Source organism: Grus americana, chromosome 1, assembly GCF_028858705.1.
Source record: "Grus americana isolate bGruAme1 chromosome 1, bGruAme1.mat, whole genome shotgun sequence".
Classification (NCBI taxonomy): domain Eukaryota; kingdom Metazoa; phylum Chordata; class Aves; order Gruiformes; family Gruidae; genus Grus; species Grus americana.
The window spans coordinates 94,432,095-94,459,581 of NC_072852.1; the positions used below are offsets into that span (position 1 = coordinate 94,432,095).

The 27,487-nt window shown below is 40.8% G+C and overlaps 1 protein-coding gene across 3 annotated transcripts in view; it reads left to right on the plus strand.

Annotated features, from left to right (window-relative positions):
- LOC129205500 (discoidin, CUB and LCCL domain-containing protein 2-like) overlaps positions 1-27,487 on the plus strand; it is a 65,848-nt gene that overhangs the window by 9,819 nt on the left and 28,542 nt on the right. Inside the window, exons 1-2 of one of the 3 annotated variants that reach the window (XM_054823045.1) lie at positions 3,105-3,566; positions 23,579-23,806. In XM_054823045.1, the coding sequence (XP_054679020.1) occupies positions 3,443-3,566; positions 23,579-23,806 (352 nt within the window). In that variant the 5' untranslated portion in view covers positions 3,105-3,442. Of the gene's footprint in view, positions 1-3,104; positions 3,567-23,578; positions 23,807-25,057; positions 25,196-27,487 lie in introns of those variants that run through there. The other 2 variants (XM_054823036.1, XM_054823054.1) reach the window with 2 other exon arrangements.

Consider the following 27,487-nt stretch of genomic DNA (forward strand, 5'->3'; position numbering starts at 1 on the left):
GCCTGTACTGTTGCATGGAGCTATTTCTTCCCAGATGCAAGACCATGCAATTGCTCTTGCTAGACTCCAGGAAGTTTGCATCAGCCTGTTTCTCCAGACTGTGGAGCTCCCTCTGAATAGCAGCCCTGCCCTCCAGCTGAATTCAGCTTTAGAAATGCAATAAAAGAATGTAAAAGCTAGAGAGCCACAGTGGGAAAGAAACCCTGTGCATCAGAAGCCTCTCAAGGGAAATGAGAGAACCAGATGGAGATGATAGTTTCATTTACCTCTAGCCGTTACTTGTAATGGGAAGGAAACATTACAGAAATGCTTAGTTGGCTAAGCGTTCTCCTATCAGCAGTAAGAAGTTGTTTGAGAAGCTATTTGCACTTACCATCTTGAAAAAAAAAATTGTGCTGATTTCTTATGATATTGGTATTGTACAATATTATATTTGTATTTGCTTCCCACAATATTTTAATTCTATATCTGTTTTGATTTGATAACAGAGACAGTTCTAAGTCACAAACTAAAATGGAGTCTTTATTATACAGTTCTGTTTTCCCCAGAGGAGATGCCTGGGAACTCTCACGAACCGAAATGTGCAGTACTCTGCAGCTGGTCTATTTAAACTCATTTTGTGCTGAAATCTTCTTAGAAGAAGGAAAATTCTGAAAGTCAGGGAGAGCATCTGGATTTATCTAATTCTTCAGATTTTTTTGTTGCATAAAAAGCATGTATTAAGACAAGCCATCCAAACAGTTGCATTGGTAATGGAACCATATTCCTAATTCTTTGGCTCTGCAGATTCCAGAAATCTTTAAGGCTTTTAGGGTGTATAACCTTTCATATTTTGTCACCACTTCCGTCAGGATGGCGTTCTCTTTGCAAAATATGTAACCTACTACGGCTCCACATAAACCATTTGTGGTCAGGGAATGTGGCTTCAGGACAAACTTCCAAGATATATTAAGCAAATTCAGTCTCTGGCTGCTTTTGGGAATTCTGTGAGTTTTCACGCCCCTTCTAGAAAAAAACCCTCTCACAGATCCAGATCTCCTTTTTACATGAACAAATAAAAACCTTCAGAACAGTTAAATCAAGCTAACAAAACACCCCCATGGCCTTCACAACAGAAAATAACACAGGAGGAAACCTCTGTCAGGTCCACCAGAGACTGTTATTGATTTATGTGTAGGATGTTCAGATGCTCCTGTTAATGCATGGCACTACTAAGCCACAAATTATTCAAGGAGCGATTTTTCCAGTACACAACAAATACCACTAATGTTTAGTGATCTGAGGAATGTGCTCTCTGTAGTACAGAAAGGATGTTATTTTAGTGATATAACTGCTTCACGTAACCTGTGGTACAAACTTCTGTGTTTAGTGAATGGAAGACAAAGGAACACATATAAATTACTTTTGATTCATCTTCCATTATGTGTTGCAGGATGTCTTGGTGACTATTACATCTTACAAGCTGACTTAAAACAGCCTCATCTGAGATATCCTTCCACTGACTTTGCTTTCATTGGGGTCTCTTCTTGTGTTGCTAAAAAGGTTTCAAAAGGGGAAAAATATGTAATGTATTCAAATCCTCATGTTTAACATTCCCTAAATATATGAGAAGCCACCTCCTGGCAGCTCTGGCACAACTGTGGGCCAAACAAGTAAAAAATGTGCATCAAAATTTTGCTCTCTTTAGTCTGAGCAACCAAATCTATTCTGGATTATTCCTTGATTTGGCACAAGTGATATGGTTGATATGCTCAAGGAAGGAGAGAGAACATTCTGCCTGTTTCTTTATGAAAAAAGCCTTAAAAAGCCCTGAGCATACAACTGGACGTTGTTCAGTTTTCAGTATCTCAACAAGGGACAGTAATGTTAAAAGAGTTAGTAAACATCCTCTAAATAGTCCTTCAAGCAACTCTGTGGATTGGGTGAGACTGACTCCCCAGATGCTCTTCCTGCCATTTTGGTGTGGTCAGCACTGGACACCACTGGCCAGGAAAGCAGTGTGTGTTTCATAGAGCTGTTTGGGAGAGGAAGTGGAGAACAATTTCTGCCTTAAGACACCTTTAACAGTGGAACCACTGGAGCTGGAAACCACCAGGACATGGGGTTGACTTGCAACAGCCCTTCCACAGCAGAAAGGATGAACTGCTGGCAGAGAGACCAATCTTTGGAAACTTTGGAGTCCCACATCCCCTCTGCCCTGTAGTGAGAGTGAGCGGGGTCAGTGGAGGGCTCAGAAGCTTTTGGTTCTGAAGCTGAAAGAAACATGAAACGATGTCCTTATGGGTGCCCCTCGTCCCTCAGGCCTTGCTGGGAGAGCGCAAGGCCGGGACTGAGGCTGTGGAAGCACGGACATGACATTTCATTGGCATCTGAAAAATACATTCATTTAATCTACCACTGAAAGGCATGTGATTGAGGTGCTCCCTTCCGTTATGATGATGATGGCATTACAAAGGTGATTCTTCGATCCTACCAGTGCTTAGGGTGCTTTTCCCCACAAAATATGCTTTCTTGACAGCCATGGGGAACTAATTCAGTACAGTAACAGCTACCATAAGTCTCTCCAAATGTGCTATTTTGCCTTCTTGTTGTAAGACTTGAAAATTACTTTTTAAAAAAAAAAAAAAGTATTTATTCCCCAGGGGTGAATTTAGCCTCCTAAAGCAAGCCTCTCCAATTATAGACTGTCAATGTTCAAAAGCTAGATGACAGGAACTAGAATTGTAATGTCTTGGGACTTCTTAGCCAATCCCTTTGCTTTTCTGAATTTGCGTTTCTGTGTGAGGATCTATGACACCAGTTTATCCTCTTCTATTAACAACAGCAATACTCTTATTTCCAAGGAGTTTTGTTTTCCCAAGCAATTTTGCCTCACTTAATCTCTAATTTAAAAAAAGAAAAAAAGTGAAATATTCTTGGCGAACTGGTCAAGGAGGATGGAGGTGGAATAAAGACGAAATTTCGGGGCTGACTCCCAGGGGCTCAGTGTCGGGGCCGTTGACCCCGCGCAGGCCGCCCCAGAGGCGCCGCCCGCCCTCCCTGCCTCGCTCCCTCCCTCGGAGCTCCCAGGGCGCCCTTAGAGACGGGGAGGGGGCGCCAGGCTCTGCGGGGCCGCAGTCGGAGCCGCCGCCGGGGGGTTTCCCCCGCCCAGAGCCGGCGGGACGCCGCGGCTCCCCCGGCGCCTCGGGCTGCCTCTCGGCGGCGCGCGGGGGGCGGCAGGAAGCGGGGCAGCCCCGCAGCCGCCGGGGGCCGCGCCGCGCACCCGGAAGCGGTTGGGCCGGTTGCGGGGGGCGGTTGGCGGCGCGCGCTGGCTGGCTGGTTCGCAGGCGCGTCCCGTTGGCGGCCGCGGGGCGCAGGGCAGAGACGCTGCCCGGCCTGGCCCGGCCGCCCCGCAGCCCGCGATGCCCTCGGACTGCCGGCCGCGCTGGCCACGCCGCGGGGCATGGTGAGCCCGGGGCGGCCGCTCCCCGCGGGGACCCGGCAGGCGAGCTCGCTGCTCCGCCTCAGCGTCCTCCTGCTGCTGCCGCCGCTGCTGCTCCTGCCGCGGGGCACCGGGGCGCAGAAAGGTGAGTGCGAAAGCGGGCGGGCAGAGCGATGGCGGGCGAACCCCGCTGCCCGGCGGCCGGGGAGAGGGGAGGCAGCCGAGCGGGCGAGGGAAACTAGCCCTCCGGGACTCTGCTGCGGGGAGAGGGAGCCCCCACTTCTGGTCTTCCCCCCGGCATGCGACCCCACACCCTGAACCTGCCCCCTCCCTGGCCAACAAAGGGCGAAAGAAGAGCCCCGTTCTTGAAACCCCCTTTTCTTCCTTCCCACTCCCCTGTTGCGGGGTGCCCGCCCCGTCGAGGAGCGTGGGGGCTCCCTCAGGCAGCCCCCACGCCCCCAAAGTGCGGGAAGGTTTGCCGGGCCTGGGCCGCCCCCCGCCGGCCCGGAGCTCCGGCCCCAGGGGGAGCTGAGGGCGGGAGGGCTTCACCCGGGCGGGGCGCGACCGAGGGGACAGGCGGGGGAGCCGCTGGGCTGCGGGGATTAGCTTGGGGGCACAAGAGCAGTCTGAAATTGGAGGGTGTGGTGGGGTTTGTCATCTTGAACAACATCCCGTTTCTAGAGGAGGCTGCCCGAGCCGCGGGGGACCCTTGGGTTTTTCCTCCTCATGCTCTGTGTGGTGTGAGCCAGGAGGCGGATAAAGGGGAGACTCTCCTTGCTGTGAAAATAAACTTAGATGTGCACAAAAGTATGTAGAAGTGTATATAGGGGTAAGAGTCCAGAATCTGTGATAGGCAGGGTTGGGTTTGTTTGTTTAGAGAAGTCAGGGAGATTTCTCCTTCTTGGGTGGAATTACTGATTAGATATAGCACTTTGAAAATTATAAGGCACAAGTTCGTCGCTTCATGGCAGACGATCAGAGGATGCCACAGTAACTGTCACTTTGATCATATGCTTGGGAGAAAGTGGTGGGAGTGAATGTTTTGACAGCATCTTGAAACTTTTGCTTCTGTGAATGCAGCAGTTGAGAAATTTTACGGGGTTTGATTCCAGTTGGTTCTTGTGCTGGTCTTGCTTCATTTTGGAAACTCAACTCTGTTTTCACATAACTTTCTGTACATCTCAGAGAGAGATGAAAATATATTTGAATGTCACAAATGCTTGGAAATGTATTATAGAATCATGGAATCATAGAATACTAGGTTGTAAGTGACCTCAAGGATCATCTGGTCCAATCTTTCATGGCAAAAGCACGGTCTAGACAAGATGGCCCAGCACCCTGTCCAAGCAAATCTTAACATTGGCCCATGTTGGGGAATCCACGACTTCCCTGGGGAAATTATTCCAATGGCTGATTGTTCTCATTGGGAAAAGTTTTCCTCTAGAGTCCAATTGGAATCTCCCCAGGAGTAACTTGCACCCGTTACCCCTTGTCTTTTCTATGCAACTCCTTGTAAAAAGGGAACTCCATCTTGTTTGTAGCCACCTTTATATACTGGAACATAGTGATAACATAGGCACTGTACTGTTAAGCATAGATTTTAATTAATTTTTTGAATGGAAAAAGGTCAGAAATGTGTCCATAGAGCAAACTAGCCACGTTGACTTACATTTTCATCTTATTTCCAGATAATTGCATTTAATTTTTTTTAAGTATGTTCCTATATACATACAAAGCTAACACTAAAAAGCATCTGGCATACCTGATTTTATTTTTTTTAATTTTTTTTTTATTTTAAATTTATTTATAAAGGAGGAGGAGAAGACCCATTTGCTTTTGAGAGGAAATTGGGCAATTTTAGCATTTAGTCTTTTGAAGGCTGCTGCTGGGTGAGTCAGGCACCAGCAAGGTGTGAGTTCATGCTGTAGGAGCATTACACTCCAAATACTTGTGCTGACCTGACACTTTTCTGACCTTTTGGTGAGCAGACTGAGTTTGTTATTCTCAGAGAAAACCAAAATAACTGTGGGAGGGTGTGTGTGGGGGAAAGTAATAATTTTCCTCCAGATTACTGAGTTGAATTGGCTCAGTGAGTGGTCAGAAGTGTGCTGCTAAAGGGGGAGGGACCATGCAGCAAGAAGCCGGACTGCATGTACAGCAGGCTTTTAGGTATGCCGTTCACTTTATCTTTCTGTACTCTGAGAAACCACTGAAGAGCTTCTACCCAGAACTTCAGTTTCCAGTGTCCCTCTAGTTAGTGCTTAAAGTTTGCACAGAAATCTCGCTTTTGAGCAGGAGGAGAACCTCTTTATTGACAAGCTTCATTTTATTTGGTAACAAAAAGCAGAGATTGTTTTAAGGTTAGGCTCTCTGATGTTTTTGAATACAATGCTCCTCAGTATGAGAAACTATTGGAGCTTCTAAGAAAAAGTTCTGCTTGTAAACGACTGTTTCCTTGCCAAAATATTTTCATTTATCTCATTCCAGGGAAGGTTGGGGAACCCGTATCCTGTATCTTTAAATGCTGGCACAGTTCTAATTTGGGTAGGGAGTCCCATACAGAAATGAAACTGCTGTCTTGCTGATGAAGGATCTGCACAAAGCTGTTACTAAATTAGTGTATTAAATATATGCACAGGCTTCTAAGAGAATATGTTGATTGCCAATGAAAGTAGCCAAGGCTTAGGACATTCCACAGTTAAAGTTGCTTTTAAGCTCTTTTATAAAAATACAGTGAGTGATACTATGTAGGAACCTAGCCTCATTCGTTATGTTAGGGAGGCTGATCCTCTGTTAATAAGCAACTATTAATTTTCTTTTCCACTGTTCAGCTCTAAGCCTCACATACTACATGGTATTTAAATCTTGTTCTGAAGATACAGTGTTTTCATTTCTCACATGCTTTTCTGTAGAGCACCTCCCTAGTATGAACTGATTTAAAAATAACAATATGGTTTTGGTCAATGTGAAACTTGTTTTGAATACTGGGTCAAATGTTCTCCTCGTCCTCCCAGATAGCTGCAAACTGAGGAATGCAAAAGTGCAGGTACTGCTGTGGTGAATATGCTTTTCACTTAGTAGCCCACTGTATTAATTTTTAGGATTTGAGTGGGATTTTTTTTTTCTATCTGTCATATTGAGAATCATTCAGTGTATATAATTTGACATTCCTTGGTCAAGGTCTTGAACTTGAGTATCTCATTGTCTTGGAAAATATGAGCATTTTGTAGGAGGCTGAACACCTTCAGAAACACTGAAAAAAACTAAAAAAAGTACCCCATGCTGGGTTTCGTAGAGTCTTGTGCATCAGGGACTGTCCAGCCGATGGCCATGCAAGTCAGCTCTTGTGATTTTGAAACAATGCTGTAGGGACTCTAGCTCCTGGTCGCAAGGAAATTGATATTTGAAAATACTTAGTGTTTTATTTGTTTTTCACGTAATTAAGCAGGTGTGAATGAAAGCAAGCCAGCACCTTGTAAGCTTCCTGCTCTTTGTGGATTGCGTTTTGAGAAACGGTGCTCTTAACAGATGTTCAGCTATTGACTTAAATTCAGTATGGCCTATTCATTAGTTAAGTTTAACCTTTTTTTCGATTTAGAAAAACACAGCTAAGAGAGAAATGGTTGCTTAGCTTTCATCAAAGTAGAAGTTGAGTAATGTCTTAGTTAATTCGGAAGGTATGAAGATTGTAGGGTCTGTGGAGCAAGAACTTTGTTACCACACATGTAGTTTGGTAGCCATCTGTTGGGATTCCTAGTGGATACTGATTTGCATGTAAAACTGGAATAAAGCCTTAAGTTAAAAATAAACTTTAGATTCTGAAGTTGATTCCCAAGTGATTTGAAGCAGACTTGTTTGCAACCTTTTCTTTAAAAATTAACTCTGGATGCTTGTTTTTGAATGTGATTCCCACATTTAGTTCTAAACAAATGCCAACCCATAAGGATGTTGTTATTTACTCAAACCTTGTTGAAGAAAGTACCAGAAAGTAATTAATCGCTGTAGCTTAAAAATGTTTGCTTCAGTATGAGAAAAATAATTTTTGAATGTATGGTGCTGTCTTACCATGATCTGAAAAGCTCAGTGAAAGAACTAATGGCTCTGTGTACATTGAGCGTAATGGAACAGTTTTCCATGGCCTTGTGTTTTGTGATTGAACTGCAGTATTCCTGAATACGTTGTATGTTCCCTGTTCAGTTCCTTTCTGTACCCTCCCCTTCTCTCCACAGTGCTCCTGGTCTCCCCACTGCTTGCCTATCTGGCAACGCAGTAGACAGTGGTGTCTTTTGACTGTGACCAGTTCAGAATTAGGCACATGCTGAGCCAGCAGCCAAACCTCTGCCTTTCTGTAGTACCTGAACTAGCTCGTGGCCATTCAGATGTTGGTGGCTGAAACAAGCGACTGTTGCGACTTCCTGGCCACTTACTCTATACCGTACAGGGGTGTCTTGGTGCCTTTGTTACTGAAGTACTGCATTTTGGCTTGCAGTATGCCGAGTTCAGAAGTTCCTGGGACAGGTGGGAAGACTAGAACTAGCTGCGTGATTTTTGTGAATTTCATTTCCTTAAACTTTGTTTCAGACTTCAAAATAACTGTCTGTCCCTTTTGGTCACTAAGATAATCTCCCACTTGTGAACTTCAAGCCCGAAAGGATCTAACAGTGTTCTCCAACTATAGATTTGGAAGGCAGGTGGCATGATTTGGGGAGAAGGAAGCAGACAGAGAAGGTGGCTCTAGCTGCATATCCATCAGCTGGGCAAATGAGAGGGAGAGAGGCTGTAGATGTCCTGGAAGAGATGATTTCTTTCTGGAACAAGGGACTGACAAGGGTTCCAGCCACCAAGGTAGACCATTGCAGGTGTCTTGTTCCTGCTGCAAAGAGCTCCTGGCATGTAAATATAAAGTGCTACCACAAAACTGTCTGCCATACGAGCAATTGTCATGTGTTGCCCTTCACACCCTTTTCTACTCTTACTGAATTAGATTGGGTGGTGTCTCATTGCCCTTTGTATCCATTGTCCTTGGCTAGGCTCATCTGGGAGGAAGAGAATCATAGCCAAACCCATAAGGAATTATTTTGATTAAAAAGACCTCCAGTGCTTTGGATGAGAGATTTATTATTCCTCAAAGTAACACTAGAATAAGTCTTTTCTGATGGGGAGGGCAGTGCTCTGTTGAACTGTTTGGTTTTGCTAATAGGACAGTTTTACTTAAGAATGCAGAGTGTTTTGAAGATGCAGTTGTGCAGAATACAGACTTTTGAGGATTCAGGGATTGGTACCATGTAGGCAGGAGTGCTGAGACAAATCCCCTTCATCCTTGTGATGAGAAGTACAGAAGAATTTTTTGAGACCAGGGCTTAAAGTTCTGCCAGGCTTAGCTGACATGTCTACTGACTTAGGTTTTCTGGTGCTTGTTGTCACTTCCCAGCATTGCGCCTTGAAGATAGATGTAGTGAGGAGGAGGAGCAGCAGCAGTGCTCTTCGGAATTGTGTGGAGGAATGCCTTTCCTGGGGGAAAGTGAGCTGATATTGGAAGTGTAGACCTAAAAATGGTGAATAGTCTTTGCTTTTGAAAACAAGTATCTCAGCAAAGTTATTTTTCCTCCTTCAGTTACTGAGCCTTATTTGAAGTGGTTAAGTGGGTCTGGTGGGCAGAAGGTACATCAATGTGTTCTGCAGAGCCGTCTTTTCTGGGAGGTTGTTTCACAGTACTGATTCTGTTCCACCCAGCTCGTCTTTGGGAGCCTGTTGAGGTTGTGCTAGCCTAGTCCACTCCTCTCAAGAAAGCAGGAACCACCATTTTGTGTAAACACTCTTAGGGTTCTCATACTGGATCTCAGAATGTATTGCATTTTGCTTTGGATTTAAGCAGTACAGTGCACATTGGGTTTATATAGAGGTGTATGTGCGTACACGGCTATAAAAGTCAAGTATCTGACCTAGTGTTACAAAGGTAACGTAAATGTTCTTTCAGAAGCTTGTGTGCTGTCGCTGTGTGTATCTCAAGTCAAGTGACCTTCTAGCATCTTAGTACAGTCTTTAGGAAAATTATTTTTCTGCTACTGAACAGACTTGTTCATCTTTCAAGATTTGGAGGATTGTTTTCTTATGTTATTCGCATAAGAGAAAAATAATTTGTCTTCTTTTCTGCAATTCTGCCACCCGCTTTATACTCTGGGAAATGATGCATTAGGTTTTTAATGTGATCACTGCTGTTCTGTATAGCTTCAGTCATCAGCTAGTTAAGTGCTGCCTTGAATGCATCAGCTTTGATAGCTCAGATAATCATCAGTACAGATGCAATCCTTGTTGGAATTGCTGCTCGACATATTGGCAATATTTCTGTATTTGTTATTTTATCCATATTTTGAAAAGTTTTTAAATAAGCTATTGCATGTCACCTCCACTTCTGTAGCTTCACCCTGTGCTTTGGGGAAGCAGTTAGGATTACCTGGAATTTGTTTTGTAGTCCAAGGATTTCCCTCTCCTCCTGCATTTTCTGATTAGGGTTCCTTTTAGATTAATTTCTTTAATCAAATATTATGGAACATCTATGGTCCTTCTTAAAAAATAGTGGTATAGTAGAAACCATTGTCCAAGCATAAACACTGGATTTGTTACTAAACTGAGGTTAGGATGGGTGGGGAGCAGGAGCAGTAGTAATGTTATTGTAAAAGGCCATGTAGCAACCTCTATTAAAAAACATCTTGCTGTTTTTTATACAAAGTGGTGGGTTATTTTCTGTGAAGCCTGTTCATTAATATGGTAAGACTGTGAAATATCAGATTTTGCAAAGTTTTGTGCTTTGCCTTCCATTATTTGAGGCAAACAGCTTGAGCTGTGCTATTCATGTTCTATTTGAGCTTGTTGCTTTATATTTAAACACTTTTTATGTTATTTGAATTAAAAATTATACTTGAAAATGTGATAGTGATTTGACATTTGGACCACAGAATAGCATTGATTTTGAAAATGGCTTTTGTTTGAGAATTCTTTGTCTAGTTTTTGAAAAAGAAAACAAATCCTGACCCTTGGATGACTAAGAAACATTTAACCTGTGCTGTTTCTTTTTGGGCATATAATTTCTGCTGTTTACCTGCATGACCACTTAGTTTCACTTGGTGAGGAGCTGTAAAAGGATTACATTTCTTTATGGATGCTAAACTCTTAAAAAAAGAATTTAACACAGATAGTTCATACCTGTTTAGCTACTGGTATCTCAGTTATTTCAATCAGTTTGCTTTTAATTTTTGCTAACATGAAGAGGATGTTTTAGCCTGTCCACTTGTCTGTGTACAATGTGTTCGGAATTTTGACTCAGTCATTATTTTCTTACAGTTATTTGACTGCTGATCTTAAGAACCTCTGTTCTTAGTATCTTACTGAAAGTACTAAGTTTCAAGGTTTTGACTGCATAAACTTCTGTCCTATTAATAGAAATTCTGTGCATTTTAATTTGAAGGGTAACACAATTAGTAAAGTTCCAGTTCTGCACCATTGTTACGATAGCATAGATAGCTGTTGCATTAGTAAATGTTTTTGTGTAAGCAGAATAGTTTATGAATTTAGTTGTGTCATTCTTGGCAATAGTAGTATTGAATAATAAGGAATTCATAGAATGGTTTGGGTTGGAAAGGACCTCAAAGATCACCTAGTTCCAACCCCCCTGCCTAGACCAGGTTGCCCAAAGCCCCATCCAACCTGGCCTTGAACACTTCCAGGGAGGAGGCATCCACAACCTCTCTGGGCAACCTGTTCCAGCACCTCACCACCCTCACAGTAAAGAATTTCTTCCTTATATCTGATCTAAATCGCCCCTCTTTCAGCTTAAGGCTGTTACCCCTTGTCCTATCACTACATGCCCTTGTAAACAGTCCCTCACCAGCTTTCTTGTAGGCCTCCTTCAGGTACTGGAAGGCTGCTATAGGGTCTCCCCAGAGCCTTCTCTTCTCCAGGCTGAACAATCCCAACTCTCTCAGCCTGTCCTCATAAGAGAGGTGCTCCAGCCCTCTGATCACCTTTGTGGCCCTCCTCTGGACTTGCTCCAACAGCTCCATGTCCTTCTTCTACTGGGGACCCCAGAGCTGGACGCAGTACTCCAGGTGGGGTCTCACGAGAGCGGAGTAGATGGGGCAGGATCACCTCCCTTGACCTGCTTGTCATGCTTCTTTTGATGCAGCCCAGGGCACAGTTGGCTTTCTGGGCTGCAAACACACATTGCCGGCTCATGCTGAGCTTCTCATCAACCAACACCCCCAAGTCTTTCTTCTCCTCAGGGCTGCTTTCAATCCATTCCCCGCCCAGCCTATAGCGCGCTTGGGATTGTGCCGACCCCTGTGCAGGACCTTGCACTTGGCGTTGCTGAACTTCATGAGGTTCACACGGGCCCACCTCTCACGCCTGTCAAGGTCCCTCTGGATGGCATCCCTTCCCTCCAGCGTGTCGACTGCACCGCACAGCTTGGTGTTGTCGGTAAACTTGCTGAGGGTGCACTCTATCTCATTGTCCCATGTTGCTGACAAGGATGTTAAACAGTGCCGGTCCCAATACCGATGCCTGAGGAATGCCACTCGTCACTGGTCTCCACTTGGACGTCGAGCCATTGACCACAACTCTTTGAGCGAGACCATCCAGCCAATTCCTTATCCACTGTCAAGTGCCTGTCTCTCCAATTTAGAGACAAGGATGTCATGCAGGACAGTGTCAAATGCTTTGCACAAGTCCAGGTAGATGATGTCAGTTGTCTTCACTTACCCACTAACACTGTAACCCCTTCGTAGAAGGCCACCAAATTAGTCATGCACAATTTGCCCTTAGTGAAGCCATGTTGGCTGTCACCAATCACCTCCTTATTTTCCATGTGCCTGAGCATAGTTTCCAGGAGGATCTGCTCCACGATCTTGCTAGGCACAGTAGATGTATTTTTTAAGAATATCTTAGAAACAGTTGGTTTGGTGGGGTGGGGTTTTTTGTTTGTTTTCCTCTCCAAGTGTTTAAAGCATGCTAGATTTAGAACTAGTTGAAAATCCTCTCTCAGAAGATACCTTTAAATCAAGTCTGAAAACTTTCCAAGAAGTTAAGTTTAATGCAACATCCTAATTTCCATTTGGTTAGAATTGTGACAAGCCAACTGTAAGTAGTTGTGGTATACAAGAAATCATACTGAAAAGACCCCTTCTGGTTTTCAATACTGTGAATCCATCTTTCTCTGAAATGACCTATAAATTAGGATCAGAGAGGTTCAAACACTTTTTTCCAAAGACTTGACACTTTTCTTTTTGAGAGGTAAAGTCTGGAGGTTTTTGGTTTTTTTGTGTGTGTGTGTGTTTTGGGTTTTTGGGTTTTTTTTTTCGGAAATACTTCTCCAGTCCTTTCTTTACTCCAAAGTTTGTCTTTCATTAACGAGGCTGTTTTACGTCAGTTTTGTTAATTGTAGTATTAAAAAAAAATCAGATATTTTTGTATTTTTTTCTGTTCTATGTGGATATCTTTGGTTTTGTTAACATTTTTCATTGTTCAGTAAAAGTTTTAAATAAATTTATAACATTTTAACATTCCTACATTCTTTATGATGTGAAAATTCAGCTCCAGCAAAATCACAGGAGACTACCTTATTAACCATAATCCAGAGATTATGCATCATTTACGTACTGAAAAATGAAAATAAAACCAATGTTCGGATCATCTGTATGCTTTATGAAACACTCCCTTTCCCACTTTATAACTTCCCTTGTTAATTCCCCCTCTAAACCTTCCTCCCAGATTTTTGAAGTTCTTTCCAAATTTACTTTTAGTTCAAGGAAGAGGTTTTGTTATCTGAGATTGGAATAGTATCCATAGGAACAATAATCCTGCCAGCTACTGATCTTTGGATCATCAGCCTTGTTGAAATTCGATGCATTGTTCATGTGGCCACATGGATTCCCTTTTTTAACTTTTCTCCCCCACAGTGGTTCTTCTGATAGAACTGTTTCTTTAAACAATACACTCATTTTCTCCATGCTGTGGGAGATAACCATTTAATACATCCTTGAGAAATATTATTAGTGGTGGAACAGGGAACTTGAAAAGCTTCGTATGCTTCTGTAAATGGCTGTAAGCAGTTAACTTTTCTGCCCCAGTTTCAAGAAAGATGATGGTGTAAAAGCTTCCCAGAGTGATGCTGTCAGTCATATTACACTGATACTTGATCTTGGTCTGGCATTTCAACAAAACATGTAAATATTTTGTAAAATTATTCCAGATTTGCAAAAGGTTAATTATTTATTTAGTCCCTAAATGTAATTTTCTCCTCATATTCAGTGATCCATTTCTGGGTTTCCTAGACTTAAATTGGGCAATCCTAAGATCTCAAATGGTGCTTAACTGTAAAGAGGAAATCTTTTCAGGTCTCTTAATTGCTGAGTAGAAGTGGTAGTTGTTTCAGTGCCCAGTTGCAGCTTCAGATATTGGAGGAGCGGGAATAGAAACACTGAACCGCTTGAGCAGTTTTGTCACAGTTGTCTTTTTATACATCCTAATTTTGCACTTTTAGTTTTATATTGAGGTGAAACTAAAGTGGCATGTTAATTAGACTTGGCAAGATAACTTGTATAGCTGCTTGGGTGTAAATGTGTTTTGAATAGAGAAATCCCACAGGAATGAGACAGGTGAAAGATCCTCAATAGCTTAAGTGGAAAGATGAATTAGGAAAGCAATGGAAACAGAGTGCGAATTATGGTGGTGCAATTTTGCTTGGTTACTTCTCAGCGTTAGGAGATTTTGACTCTGGAAGGATAGTTTACTGCAGTGATCTAGCATATATTTGGAGTATGTCATGCACTTGTGTTTGCCAGCAAGTCCACAAAGGTTTTCATAGTTGGCAGCTGTTGCATCTTTAGCAGGACTGCAGCCAGTTAAATCCATATCTGGTCTTTTTAACTTTGTTCTGAAGTGGTTAAGATTTTGGGAAAAACATCTTGCCTTGTTCAGTGTGGTGGAAAGAAGCCACAGAAGCTTAATTTTTCTTTTAAAAATCCTTGAGTTTTGTGAAACCAGGAAGTCCTGAACCACACTATCTGTTAATTTCTATTTTTATGCTCTTGTATAAAGGTATCAAAATATGTCTCAGTATCACAAGGGTGGAAGGAGCAAATTTAATGCTTTTGAACATTTACCTATCAAGTCCAGTGGTGATCAGGTTTTTTTTTCTCAAGTGTATTTAAAACCGTCAAATAAAGCATTTTAATTACTTTATATCTTCATTTTTAAAGAGCTATTTTCAAGGTCTCCAGTTCTATAACACAAGGCATCCTTCTTGCTGTGAAGAAGTTACAGCAAAGCTGATGGGCAAGTTTAAAGTTCAGAGATAGTTTTTACTGGAGCTTCACACACTACTGACTTCCTACATGCTCTTGCTATACTTTTATGGTAACTATGGCACTTTAAAAACAGTGACTCAGGTGCGCAAATTTACTGTCATTTTTCTAGTTAATAATCTTATTACTCAGTAGTACTTAATGTTTTTTTTATTGGTTGTATTCATTAGAGGGTCGCAAGTGTGAAAATATCTTCCTTTTAAGGGAACATCTACAAGGCAAAATTAGGAATTAATTACCTTTTAGAACAGATCGTGTATTTTATTTCATGACACTGGAATGAAGACACATTGTTCACAATGGGAAAAACCCCAAACAGTCATAGACAGTCCCTGTCATATTTTTTGAAATTAGAGTTGAAAATGAGTGTCAGAAATTAAGATGATGTTGTATGTCACCTACACAGGCAGAAGGAAATACCAGTGGAGTGATGTGGGATGTTACTGTTTCATCAGTTGGACGACAAACTTTAAAGAGGGTTAGAAACTGCTATTTAAAGTCACTGTTCTCGGTCCAGCTATAGGGTGCAAATATTTGCAGCTGCTTTTTGAGGCTTTCTTTTTGAAAGCATCTAGATGCCCCACTGTTCTTCGTTCAGGTACCCAAACTATCTGCTTCCTTCCTTTTGGCTTCCATTGATTCCGTGGTAGCCAAACGTGATTTTTACCACTGGCTGCTGCTGTCTCAGCCTCTCCTCCCTGCCTCTACTTTGCATCCTCTCCGTTGTGCAGGCTCCAGTGATTGTTAGACCCCTGTTGACCCATACCCGTGCCTTTACTCCGTAAAAGGCAGATAGGGTGGTAACCTGGGTATAAAACTGCTGTACAGGTCAACAAGGGTATGATAAGCAATGGCTGTGGGCAGGGTGGGAAGCTGCAGCTCTTTTAAAAGGCAAGATGGTACTGCGGTGGCTGGTTTTAGATCAATGTATGTCACCATGGATCTGCGGTGTAGGCTGTGCGGTCTCATTATGAACTGATAATGAAAGAGAGAAAAAAGATGACTGTAGTGTTAATTTAGCGTGTGAATTACTGGTATGATTGGAGAGATTTTTGCTTCTTTGTTGACACATGTAAGACTTGTGAAATTTCATTTGGTCCTGGTGCGGTGAGGACTTTGAAGATTTACAAGAGATTTGAAGCCTATTCTGACCATGACTACTGCTTATTCTCAGAGTTTTGTGTGACCATCTGTGTGTTATTTTTCATTTCCTTCATCAGCTGTGTTTCTGCTGCGTAGCACTTAAAGCACTGAAGCACAACAGTGTTTATTTTTGTGAAAGCGTTGGTGCAGATTGCTAAGTAAATGATATGTCTTGGGAAGTGGGCAAGCTGCGTGTGCCAGACAAAAGACAACGTACAACATGAGCTGTCACTGTGATTCAGCATGGGCAGCAGATCAGGAGGGCTTCTGCATTATGTATCATTGAACGCAGAGCCCTCTTACAGAGTCCTCATGTAAATCACTTTTCACCGTGGCTCGCCTGTGTTTGCAGGCGGCTTTTGCCTGCATACTGTTTAAGCAAGTCATAGCTGTCCCTGGGGATTTACTCACATCATTTCCCTGACATCGCTAAGCAAATGCTGTGCAACACAGTCTTATACAGCTGATCTTTCTTTTCTGTTCTTTTGAAGTAGTCAGTTTGGTTAGTACATGATAGCAGAGGAAGCCAATGTCTTACCTGCTCTGATGATGTAATAATTTGAGATAGTTTGTTTTAAAAAAATTACCGTATTTTGGATGTTAAATTTAGTAAGGCTAAGTGTTACTATGTTGTGTAAAATTCAGTGGCTGAAAGCTAAGACTGCATTTCCAAAGATGGTGATTGAAAAGCTATGTTTACAGATTAAAATAATAAGTGCTAATTATCACTAGTCCAACATGTGGCTAGCGTTGTAAATGAAAACAGTAAAATTTTGTTGTAATGGCATCTTAAATTTTGTACTTTTGCTATAAAAGCAAGAATCAGCCTCTGTCTCACACACACACCCCTGACACACCCCCCGAGCTGCCAGCATTTTGAAAGGCAAAATGCTTATTGTGCTTTACCTTTTGTCCCTGTTCCTATCTCTATTAAACCTCAACCCGTAATTGCATTGCCCTTCTAAGGGTGTCCCACAGCAAGTAAGTCGATCCAAAGCCCTCCTTTCCTTGCCTTACCCCTGGCAGTTGTACAATGAGCTGCCTCAGAGAGGTGAGTTGGCTGAAATCTAAGCCTGTGCTGTGGGAATGGGTAGGGGCACTGGTTCTTCTTCAGCCAGCTCCGTTCCTGAAGCCAGTGTGCCGCTCCTGTGTGACTGGTCGTCCCAGGGGAGGGATGGTTTCTGGTTGGGATTCAAAGTTGTTTAAAATGTAAATGCAGGCTGGCAGTGCTGGTGAAAGCAGCAGTTGCTGGTGTTTCCCCACCCTCACACTGTCCTGTCCCTCTGTCAGGGAGGGCACTGCTGCGTGTGCATGCTAAAGTAAATCAGGGATTTGCTCTGGGTGAAAACTAGCAGCTATTTTTATCTCAGGTCCCTGGTCTGGTTTACCATGTGGCTGTGGAAGTGTTTACCTCCAGCACCAGGAAGGGTGTGAGAACGAGTGGCCAAAAGCAAGAGGCAGACAAGGCTTGCTTTTGTCTGTGGCTACACTGATTTAAAGTGCCTTCAAGTGTTTATTGAGCTATGGCCTCATTGTGGAAGTGTGGGGTATTTTATGTTGTGAAACATCTGTAATGGGATGAAATGCTCCAGCCAGTGTGTTACTGAGGCAAATGGCATAAAGATGAATGTGGACTGTGTGCTTGTTGGCTTGTTCAGAAAATTCATTCTGACAGAGGAGCAGATTCCTTCCTGAATAACATAGCTCTTTGGATTTTGGTGGAACCAGCAATGAGTTTGGAGGACACAAATAAGGGCATTTGAAAATACCTGAAAAAACTCTTTAGAATTTGATGTCCCTGTGGTTCTAATTCCTCAATGTATCTTATTCATGGAACTATTTTGTTTGTTGTGTAAACTTTCTTGCCCACACTGAGAAAAGCAAAAAGTAGATGCAGTGTCTTTTAGTGGTGCACTGATAAAGAGCAGGGAAATGCAGAGCACAGGAGCTAAACAGAAGAGGAGAAATTATAGTAGTGCATTGAATCAGAGTGAGTTGTGTGTTTGGAGTTAAAATGAATGCTTTTGTCGTGGTTTAATACAGCTGGCAGCTAAAACAACCACACAGCTGTTCACTCACATCCCCAGCCCCTCCCAGTGGGACAGAGGAGAGAACTGGAAAAAAAAAAAAAAGCAAGACTTGTGGGTTAAGATAAAGACAGTTTAATAGGACAGAAAAGGAAGATAATAATAATGGAATATACAAAACAAGTGATGAACAGCACAATTTCTCACCACCCAAAGTTGATGCTGGGCTAGTTCCCGAACTGCCCTGCCTCCTGGTCAGCCCCCAGTTATATACTGAGCACTACATCACGTGGTATGGAATATCCCTTTGTCCAGTTTGGGTCAGATGTCCTGGCTGTGTCCCCTCCTGCCCCCCACCTTCTTGTTGGCTGGCCAGTATGAGAAGCTGAAAAGTCCTTGACTGCTTGGCAACAACTAAAACATCAGTGTGTTATCAACATTATTCTCATCCTAAATCCAAACCACAGCACTGTACCAGCTGCTAGGAAGAAAATTAACTCTATCCCTGCTGAAACCAAGACAGCTTTAAAATGTCTTTTTGCTTACCTAACTCTATTAGATTTGGTTCTACCATCGCTTAGTTAAGAAAGATTTAATGACATCCTGTAGGTAGTCACAAACTTACAGAAAATCATAGCATATGTATGTAAAACTTCTCAGGAAACCCACTGGTTAAATTGAGTCTGTTCAAAAGACAGTGCCATGTGCTAAAATTGAGATCAGTGTTTTGATGTGCATCAGTTATGCCTTATAGACTGTAATCTTAAACTGTCTGATGTCTTTATTTTGTCATTCTCTCTTCTCCAAGTAAGGAATGCAAAAGCATTCTCTTGTCTTAAAGATGAATTTTTAACATGTTTTGGTAGTGAGAACAAGATTAGCAGTCACTAACAGCAGTCAGTCTCGGGGGGAATAAGTTTTGATTAATTGACTTCAACAACTATAAAGAATAATTAATCTCTTTCGTGGGTATTAATAGAGTACTTAGCACCCACTCCTGCATGTGCGGTATCCTCTCATTTTATTAAATTTCACTTTTTTTTTCCTTATCCAATGCATTTTGGTATGTTTGTGTTGGTTCAAGGTCTGCATTTTGTTGATGTAAAGAACTTGGGTATGAGAAATTGTTTTAAATCATCTGCATGATTGCATGAGACATCATTGTGCCATAGCCTGGGGCTCATATGTAATCCGTCAGGATAATTCATCTAGACTGCATTCGAAGGCGCCTGCGGAAGAGATGAATGGTTCTCCTGACAACAGCAGTCTGCTTTACTGGCTTCGTAAGAGGCGCCGTGTTTCTAACACATGTTTTGGTGAAGAGCTGAGCTTATTCATGTTTGCCGTGAACATGGTCCCCAGGACACATGAAATTCAATACACACCTACAGACTTCCCAGCCAATGTCAGGTGTGAAGTGTACATGCCAGTCATCTGGTGCTTCTGCAAAGAGTAGTAGGTCTGTTGTGTGACAGAGAGGGCTGAAAGAAAGCGAGAGACTCGTTCAGCTGTGTACTGACAACAGAAGTGGTCAGCCCATTCAGGAATAACTGATTTAGGAATTGACATCTGTCTCTTCTATGTGTTCTCAGATATTCCACTCTCATGCACGCAGATTAACAGAAGCAAAAGATTCTGTGGCGCTTAATTAGTGATTGGCAAATGAATGAAGTAGCTAATGCTCCTATACATGTGGCTGTAGTGCGAAGAATTGTACTTTCTCTTTTTCTTGGAGAAATTGCTGAGTATTGCAGATTGCGCCCCTCATAAGGGATGTGTATATGTGTCTCTGGGGTTGATAGGTGGTGGTATTTATACAACTTTGGCAGAAATGATGAAGCACCGCTTACACAGAGAGGCTTAAGAACTACCCTTTTATAGTACCAATAAAATGAAATGAGGTTTCATTGTCTGCAAGTTTCACTGGAAGCATGATTTTTTGTTGTTGTTGTTTTTTTGTTTGTTTTAGAAATTTCCAAATAGCTCCTGAATGATGCTACTGCCCTTGACAGACTGTATATTGCAGGCCAGACATGCAGTGGTAATCATTAATTATTCAGACATGAAGTATCTGGCACTTCTGCTATCACTAACCTAAGCAAAACACAGAACAAAATGACATCTGAAATGTCCAGTCAGAATGAGCTACTATTAAAAATTGGCTTTACGGTAGGATGATGCTGTGGATGAAGTTCAGCACAACTTTTTTTTTTTCCTTTCCCTTCCTTTCTAGAATGATTTGACGCAAGTTCTTTAATGTGGATAGATTAGAGGAGTGTTTTTCCTCGCATGTTTTCAAGAAATCCTGCAACAAAAGGGAGATTTGATTTCCATTAAACTGTGTGAGACAGATTAGAAAGTTTTTCTAGCTAGCCACTGGAAACAAGGCTGATTGTTCCAAGCTACAAGGGGAAATTTGACATTTCTTAGTGATGTGTCTTTAAAAGAAAAGTCTCAATGTTTTTCTTAAAACCTATGATATTTTATTTGCATTTTAGCGCCTAAACGTGTGAAAGTGTTTTTGGAGGTTTTTTGCTTTTCTGATCAGAAAGGTGGGCCCTGTTGATCATACTAACGCAGTGCTGGTGTCGTTTCATGCTTGAGACAGCTAAATTAAGGTTATGCTGAGTCCAGAAAGGTTTAACACGTTACCATAGCATAGCAAACTAGTGAAGAGGATGGTTTAAATGAGTGTTAGGCATGATCTTTTCTACTTTTAACTGTAGAAATTTACAGTTTAAGTACATTTTGGGTCAAAGAAGAGACCCAAGCTCTCCTTTGTCTTTGACTTCCAGCAGCATAGGCTTAAGATGTGAAAGTATGGGGAGGAATCAGATAGGTAATCATGTGCATTATTGATATTATTCCTGGTTGCAAGAAATAGCATTTGTGTGGTTACTGCATTTGCAATAAGAGGCCCACTGAAATGAGAAATAATTAACTATCAAGTAATCTAGATCATGCAAGCATTTTTATTTTCCTTAAAATGCACTCAGAACAATGTATCTGCCCAGACAGGTGAAAGCTGCTATGATTTCATGTTCAAAAAGGCCACTGTATTAGTGTATCTGCATAATATTTTCAATCTGTAAATGAGTAAACAGTTGTCACAGGATAGGAAAAGCACAGAACTGGTTAACTGGTTCATTGTTTTTATTTAGGACATAACCTAAACCCAACTGCAGCTTATGTTGAAAATTAATTTTATGTGTCTGCAGTATAAAGAGTTTTGAAATACTAGCCACAATTATCACCATGAATGAAGACCTAGTATATATTTGTTGGTTTTATTGTTGTTAATATAATAAGTTCCATGTGTTTTGTAATGTGTGGGAGTACTTGCTTGCGAAAAGCTGGTTTCCTAGCAAAGGAGTCAGTAATGTTCTTGAGTGTTAAGCATATCGTGACTAATAAGGAATCTGACATTTAAAGGTGTACTGACTAATAAACCAAGGCCATACAGGTTTTGAATGATAAATCTTTCACTTACTCTTAGGTTTGTAACATGCCTTTGGAAAGAAATAAGGATTAAAATTATACACAAAATGTACGGTTTAAGTTTCCTCTTTGTGACATTGGACAATTGTGTCTCATGTATTGGAACAATAGTAATTTAGGAAGGTAATTTATCGGCCATCACCCCAATGGAAATATATTTGTCATGGGATGGAACAAAGTGTTTTAAAGCAAATTGCTAAAATTGGATGAAGACAAACATGGCTAAACAGCAGCTTTACAAATGAACTTTTGATTTTACTGAAGCAGATATTCCAGTTATCTTTTCCAAAGAAGATGCATCATTTTGATTCAAGACCGTTAGCAAGGAAAAAAAGCTGCAGTTTGCATCTGTTTGTGATTCTGTATATACCAGCAGCACTTTAGCGTTTAGAACGTGCAGCTGTCTTTCAGTGTGCTGAGATTATAAAGAGAATAGAATTTAGGTGCTTTTGCAAACAAACCGATCAGACCTAGTTAAGTACCACAGTTTATTTTTCCCATGTCACTTCAGTGCATTTGACTTACTTTTCCATTCAGTCTTGCATGAAATACATTTAAGAATTTTGAAATTTAGTTAACATTTTTAAATATGCGTACAATTTTTGTCCCTAAAGCTTAGCTTACCTTTTCATGTTTAGTAGAAGAACTACACATATTAGTGTGTAATATGAAACACTTCCAGACTATCGCTTTTAGCTGTCAAAACAAATGTCTGTCAATACAAATGATGTTGATCATTGTGAATTTCTGGAGTGTGAAATCTTGACATAACGTTAAATCTGTTGTAATCACTTGGTAGGATCTGTATGCGCAGGCATGAATTTTGAAGGGTAAAATGGACCTACAGATAATAAATGTATTTGGAGTGGTGTCAAAGACTTTTTTTTAGCAGCATATCTAATCTGATTTTTGTCTTTGCTATTTTTACTTACATTACTTTGTTCAAGATCCTGAAAAGTCATGATTGCTTTTAGGATAACGTGTACAGATCTCTTTCAGAAGATCTCTGGACCTTCTAGTGTCAAATCGTGAAAATGATAATGCTGTTCCTGGCCTACTCATTTCATGGGACTAAATTCAATAAATAGGCTTCTTAGCCTCCAGTGCTAACAAAAATAAATCAGAGATGTTGTGAGGCTTATTTTGTGGGGCTTATGTTGTTGCAGGTGTTAATTGTTCCGGATATGTCCTTGTGCTCAGGAATGCCTTGTTTCATCTTGATACAGTAATTTATAAAGAGCCAGTGATGTGGGTGTTACTTAAAGAACATTCTTATTTCCAAAACAACCCACAAATTCTTACACTTATTGTACTACGTATGGGGGGGAAATTCATGTCTAGCTGTTGAGTAAATAGATTTTTTTCAGTGTGCTCTTCGTAATTTGATTTTGAGAATACACAATTTGTGCTATTTTTTCCATTTGTTAACAAGTTGTCTTTAGTGTTGTTACTGCTGTTTAAAATTAATACTCAAATGTTAGCTAGAGGGCCCCAGGTTGGAGTTACAATTGAATTTGTTGTAGAAATCCAGAAGAATTAAGCATGTTCTCTAAGGACCTGGAAGAATTCATTACAGCATTAAAATTGTGATACAGTACAAAATGATGCACTAGCAGTTTGATGATGGTCAGACCTGGCAGTTACTTTCAGTAGAGTATTTGCTGTCTGTTGTCTTTCCACTTCTGTTCTTTCTCATCGTGTTGTGAATACAGTAACAACAGTAAAACTTATGTGTTTTTGTTTTATTGGTGGGTTTCTCCTTCCTTTTCAAAACCTGTTTTCTTTTGTACATAGGTGTCGAGGGAACATGAAATAGCAGGGACACTTTCTGTACTGTCTGTGCAATCTTTTAAGTCATTATGGATGAATTTTTATCTTGTTGAGGAAATTGTAGCAGCTCTCTGGTCACCTGAGATGAGAAGTTAAACATTAGGCAACGTTAGTTGAATGGTATTTTCTCACAATTGTGTTTCAGCTACATGTGACTTACCTTGGAGTTTTGTTGCAACATGATTAGTACGGTTAAAAACCCAACAGAACTCACCAGTGCTAAAACCCAGGATGACTAAGACACCAGTGAAGCTTTGAAGATGAATGCACGTATCTGATTTATTTTTGTTCTTTTGTAGGTGATGGATGTGGGCACACCATTCTGGGCCCTGAAAGTGGAACTCTTGCTTCGATAAACTACCCACAGACCTCTCCCAATAGCACAGTCTGTGAATGGGAAATTCGTGTAAAGCCTGGGCAGCGAGTTCAGCTCAAATTTGGCGATTTTGATATTGATGACTCAGATTCCTGTCATTCCAGTTACTTAAGAGTTCACAATGGGATTGGCCCCACCAGGACAGAGATAGGTAGGAGATTTTATTATTGGTGCTTGAAAGCTATTGTCTTATATAGAACTTGGAAGATACTGTCGGTATGTTTGTTACCTTTTACATTTCTCCTTGTTTACCTGCTCCGAGCATAGAGTAACTGCTAGGTGTAGTTAAGTTCTTTTTTATAGCCATAGAAAACTGTTGTAATTCAGTTGGATATTGGGCAGGGTAAGACCTTGCCTGAATGCATCATACACTGCTTCGTACAGTGTGGATTTTGAGCCTTATGAGAAGTGATGAAAAGGAGGAAGTGTTTATTATGTACAGAAATCTCAAGTAAGGTAAAGAAAGGAATTTTAGTAATTCTTTAATGAGAGTTGTGTTTTTCCTGAGAGTTATATTGAGGAAACCCTGCAAAGCTTTGAGGAGTGCTGTGTATACCTCATCAGTAGTCTGATTGTCCCTTTTTCTGGTGATGTGCTCGTTTGAAGTATGCTTAGCATTGTTGTTCAACAGATGAGCTCTTTGTGTTGGAATCCCAGAGTACTCTTAATGTAATTACTCTTAAGTAATTGTATTTTGTTTACTGTTATTAATGTGTATGTAAATGTCTGTCTTTTTGACACAATTCCTATATCCTAAAAACGTACTGAAAAAATTATGGATAATAATGATGGCAGAACATCCTACATTTTGTTTGTGCATACAACGATTAGATGCTAAATGCAGCCCAGATCCTATAATAATCTTTGATTCTTCAGATTCTCAAAGGAAACTCCACTGTAAAGTTTGGAGGTTTTTTCTCAGATATTTCCCAGTAGCTAGCAAAGTTCTTGTAAGCAGTGGAGAGGGAATTGCAAAGCTATGAGGATTTTCATTTAAAAAAAAAAGAAAAAAAAAAGTAAAAAAAGTAGTATCTATATCTTAGCTGAAATGCCTTTTTTTTTTTTATATGGAATAGCTCTGATTTGAGCTGTTCCATATTGGTGCTTTTAAAGGATGCCAGGCTTCAATAGTTGTGTAGTTCCAATATTCCTCGTTTTCTGATAATATCCATAGTTAATTTTTGTCCTCTTTCAGAGGACAAATTGAATTTCATGACTATAAGGCAGGTTTTTGTTTTTTTTTTTTCACATAGCAGTGTGACATCATCTATGTCAGGGTATATTTAGAGTTTTAAGACCCTGTGGTTACTTTACATAAAACTCAAATTGTCATTGTTCCTTCACTAAAATTAGTTGTTATTTTGCAGATTAATTTTATTTTCTTTCTTAAAGCTTTAATCTGGAGACAGAGAGAGAGATATTTACTTCACCAAGATTGTTTTTGTGCAACTCAAATGCCGATCCCACTAACTTGAGTCTTTTTATAAAGAGGCTAGTGGAGTGTTAGCTTTGTTAACCCTCTTTTCCAACTGTTACCTAGGTAAGTGTGTGTGAAAATAAGTATGTGCTTAGAGCCATTGAGCCAGACTTAGTCTAAAATAGGAAACACTGAAGTCCTTAAATGGCAAGGAACGTCCAGTTCTGATAAGTCTATTATTCATTTTACAAGTGACTTAATGGGTTTGAATAAATTTTCTACTTCATTTGTTTCTCTTGACTTTCAGCTGTTCCCAGCTGGTGTAGTAGCACAGTATGTTGAGCAAATGTGTGTTTTGTTCTGCTCTTAATAAAGTAAATCACAGAAAAAACAGTGATTTCTGCCACAGAAACAGTGGCAGATACAGATGATGCAGATTCTTGAATGTTCATGTTTTAAGCAACAAACACTGGAGAGATTAAACAGTGACCTTAACTTGTTTGGAAGAAATTTGTATTTTTGCTAAGTTTTTCCATTCAAGAATACTGACATTGTCTAACATTAAAATACTTGTATTACATAAAATCTGAATTTCAGTTATACCTACTTTAACTCAAAATGACTTAAAAATTGGCTGATTAGATGTAAAAATGAATTGTTAGTGGGTTAGTTCATTGATAACCAGAGATTTCTAATGAAGCTTTTAAGGGCTAGTTCTCATTCCAAGCCTTTTGAATATTTATCAATAAATCAAAAGAAGATTTAAATCTTCGGCATTAAGTTTGTCTCTAGTTTAAGTAAGATGTAGAGGTGTTCTGTATCACAGTCCAATCACTCCGTGTCTACAGTCAGGTGTACTTACTGAATACATATAATGTAAGCACAGATCTATACAAGCAGAGAATGTAAGCTACCATGGGGCTTCCCTCCCTGCCCTGCTGTATGACCAGCATGAGACTCCTGTCAGGGTAGGTCAGACTGTCCTCAGGACACCATTTATCCTCTTCTCTTGGCAAATACACAGGGCAAGACATCTAAATCTAGCTTGGATAAACTATGCAGTGCTGCTTGCACCATGGACATACAGCCTTTGACAAACTGCAGACTGATGCACCTTATGATTCATGGCAAGACATACTTTTGAGACTATAAATCATTTTTCTAACTCTTCCCTGGGCTCTCGCCAGATTTTTAGCAACTTTTTTGAAATGTAGGCACTAGAAATGGACAAAATATGACTGCTGTGATGTCTCTGTCAATGGTATGTGCAGAAGATGTAATATTACTGTTTTGTCTGTACCTAAGCATTGAAGGACCCCAAGTGCTTTTGTACTAGTCAGTCGTGTAACAAGATCTACTGGCTGAAAACAAAACTTAAAAAAAAAGGAAAAGAAAAATGGTAATTGGAAAAATGATGCAGTTCATCATAATGAATGCAATTAATCATTGAAACATGACTTAGAGCAAAACACAGGGTCAATGTGGAGCCTTGTTCAAAGGGAACTTATTTCTTTGCAACTCTTGCTGATAGCCAGTTTAAGTAGTGAATTGAGGTAAGGTTATATTTATAATATTATAAATTTCATTAAAGTATTGTAAAATCTGTTTTCTGTTTTTTCACTAGAAAATACCCTTGCTTTGTTCAAAAAAAATCCAAATGAGCCACACTTAGAAAGCTCTGAATAATGATAGGAATTTGTATTTTTATTTTTTTTTAATTGTAGTACTATTTGAGAGTACAGTTTACTTGATGGTAATTCTAGGGCTTCATAGGGCAAATATTGTCAGTATCTGCAGATTCCAGCATCTCAGTTAAAAATGTATTATTTTTGGTCATTCTGGATGACAAGAGAAGTATTCAGATGCAGAACCTCTCTTAGGTTTTATAGGTGCAGCAAAACAGAAAGGGAACCAACTGGCCGTTTGTATTAATGATACTCACATATGCTTGTACGTTAATGCTGAAGTGCAGTGAATCAGGCCTGCTGTTGTCCAAAATTAAGTAGTTGACAGAAACCATGAAATAGTCGATAAGGAAGACATGCCCCAAAAGCAGAGGGAAGGGAAGGCAAGGCCTTTTTTTTTTCATTTGCTTCTTTAAGCTGAAAGAGGGTAGATTTAGATTAGATGTTAGGAAGAAATTCTTTACTGTGAGGGTGGTGAGGCACTGGCACAGGTTGCCCAGAGAAGCTGTGGCTGCCCCCGCCCTGGAAGTGTTCAAGGCCAGGTTGGATGGGGCTTTGGGCAACCTGGTCTAGTGGAGGGTGTCCCTGCCCGTGCCAGGGGGGTTGGAACTAGGTGATCTTTGAGGTCTCTTCCAACCCAAACCATTCTGTGATTCTTGTTGCCCTAACTTGATCCTTTTCTTTAATAGATTTCTCATGGTCTTTGAAGAACTGACTGTGAGGCTTATGC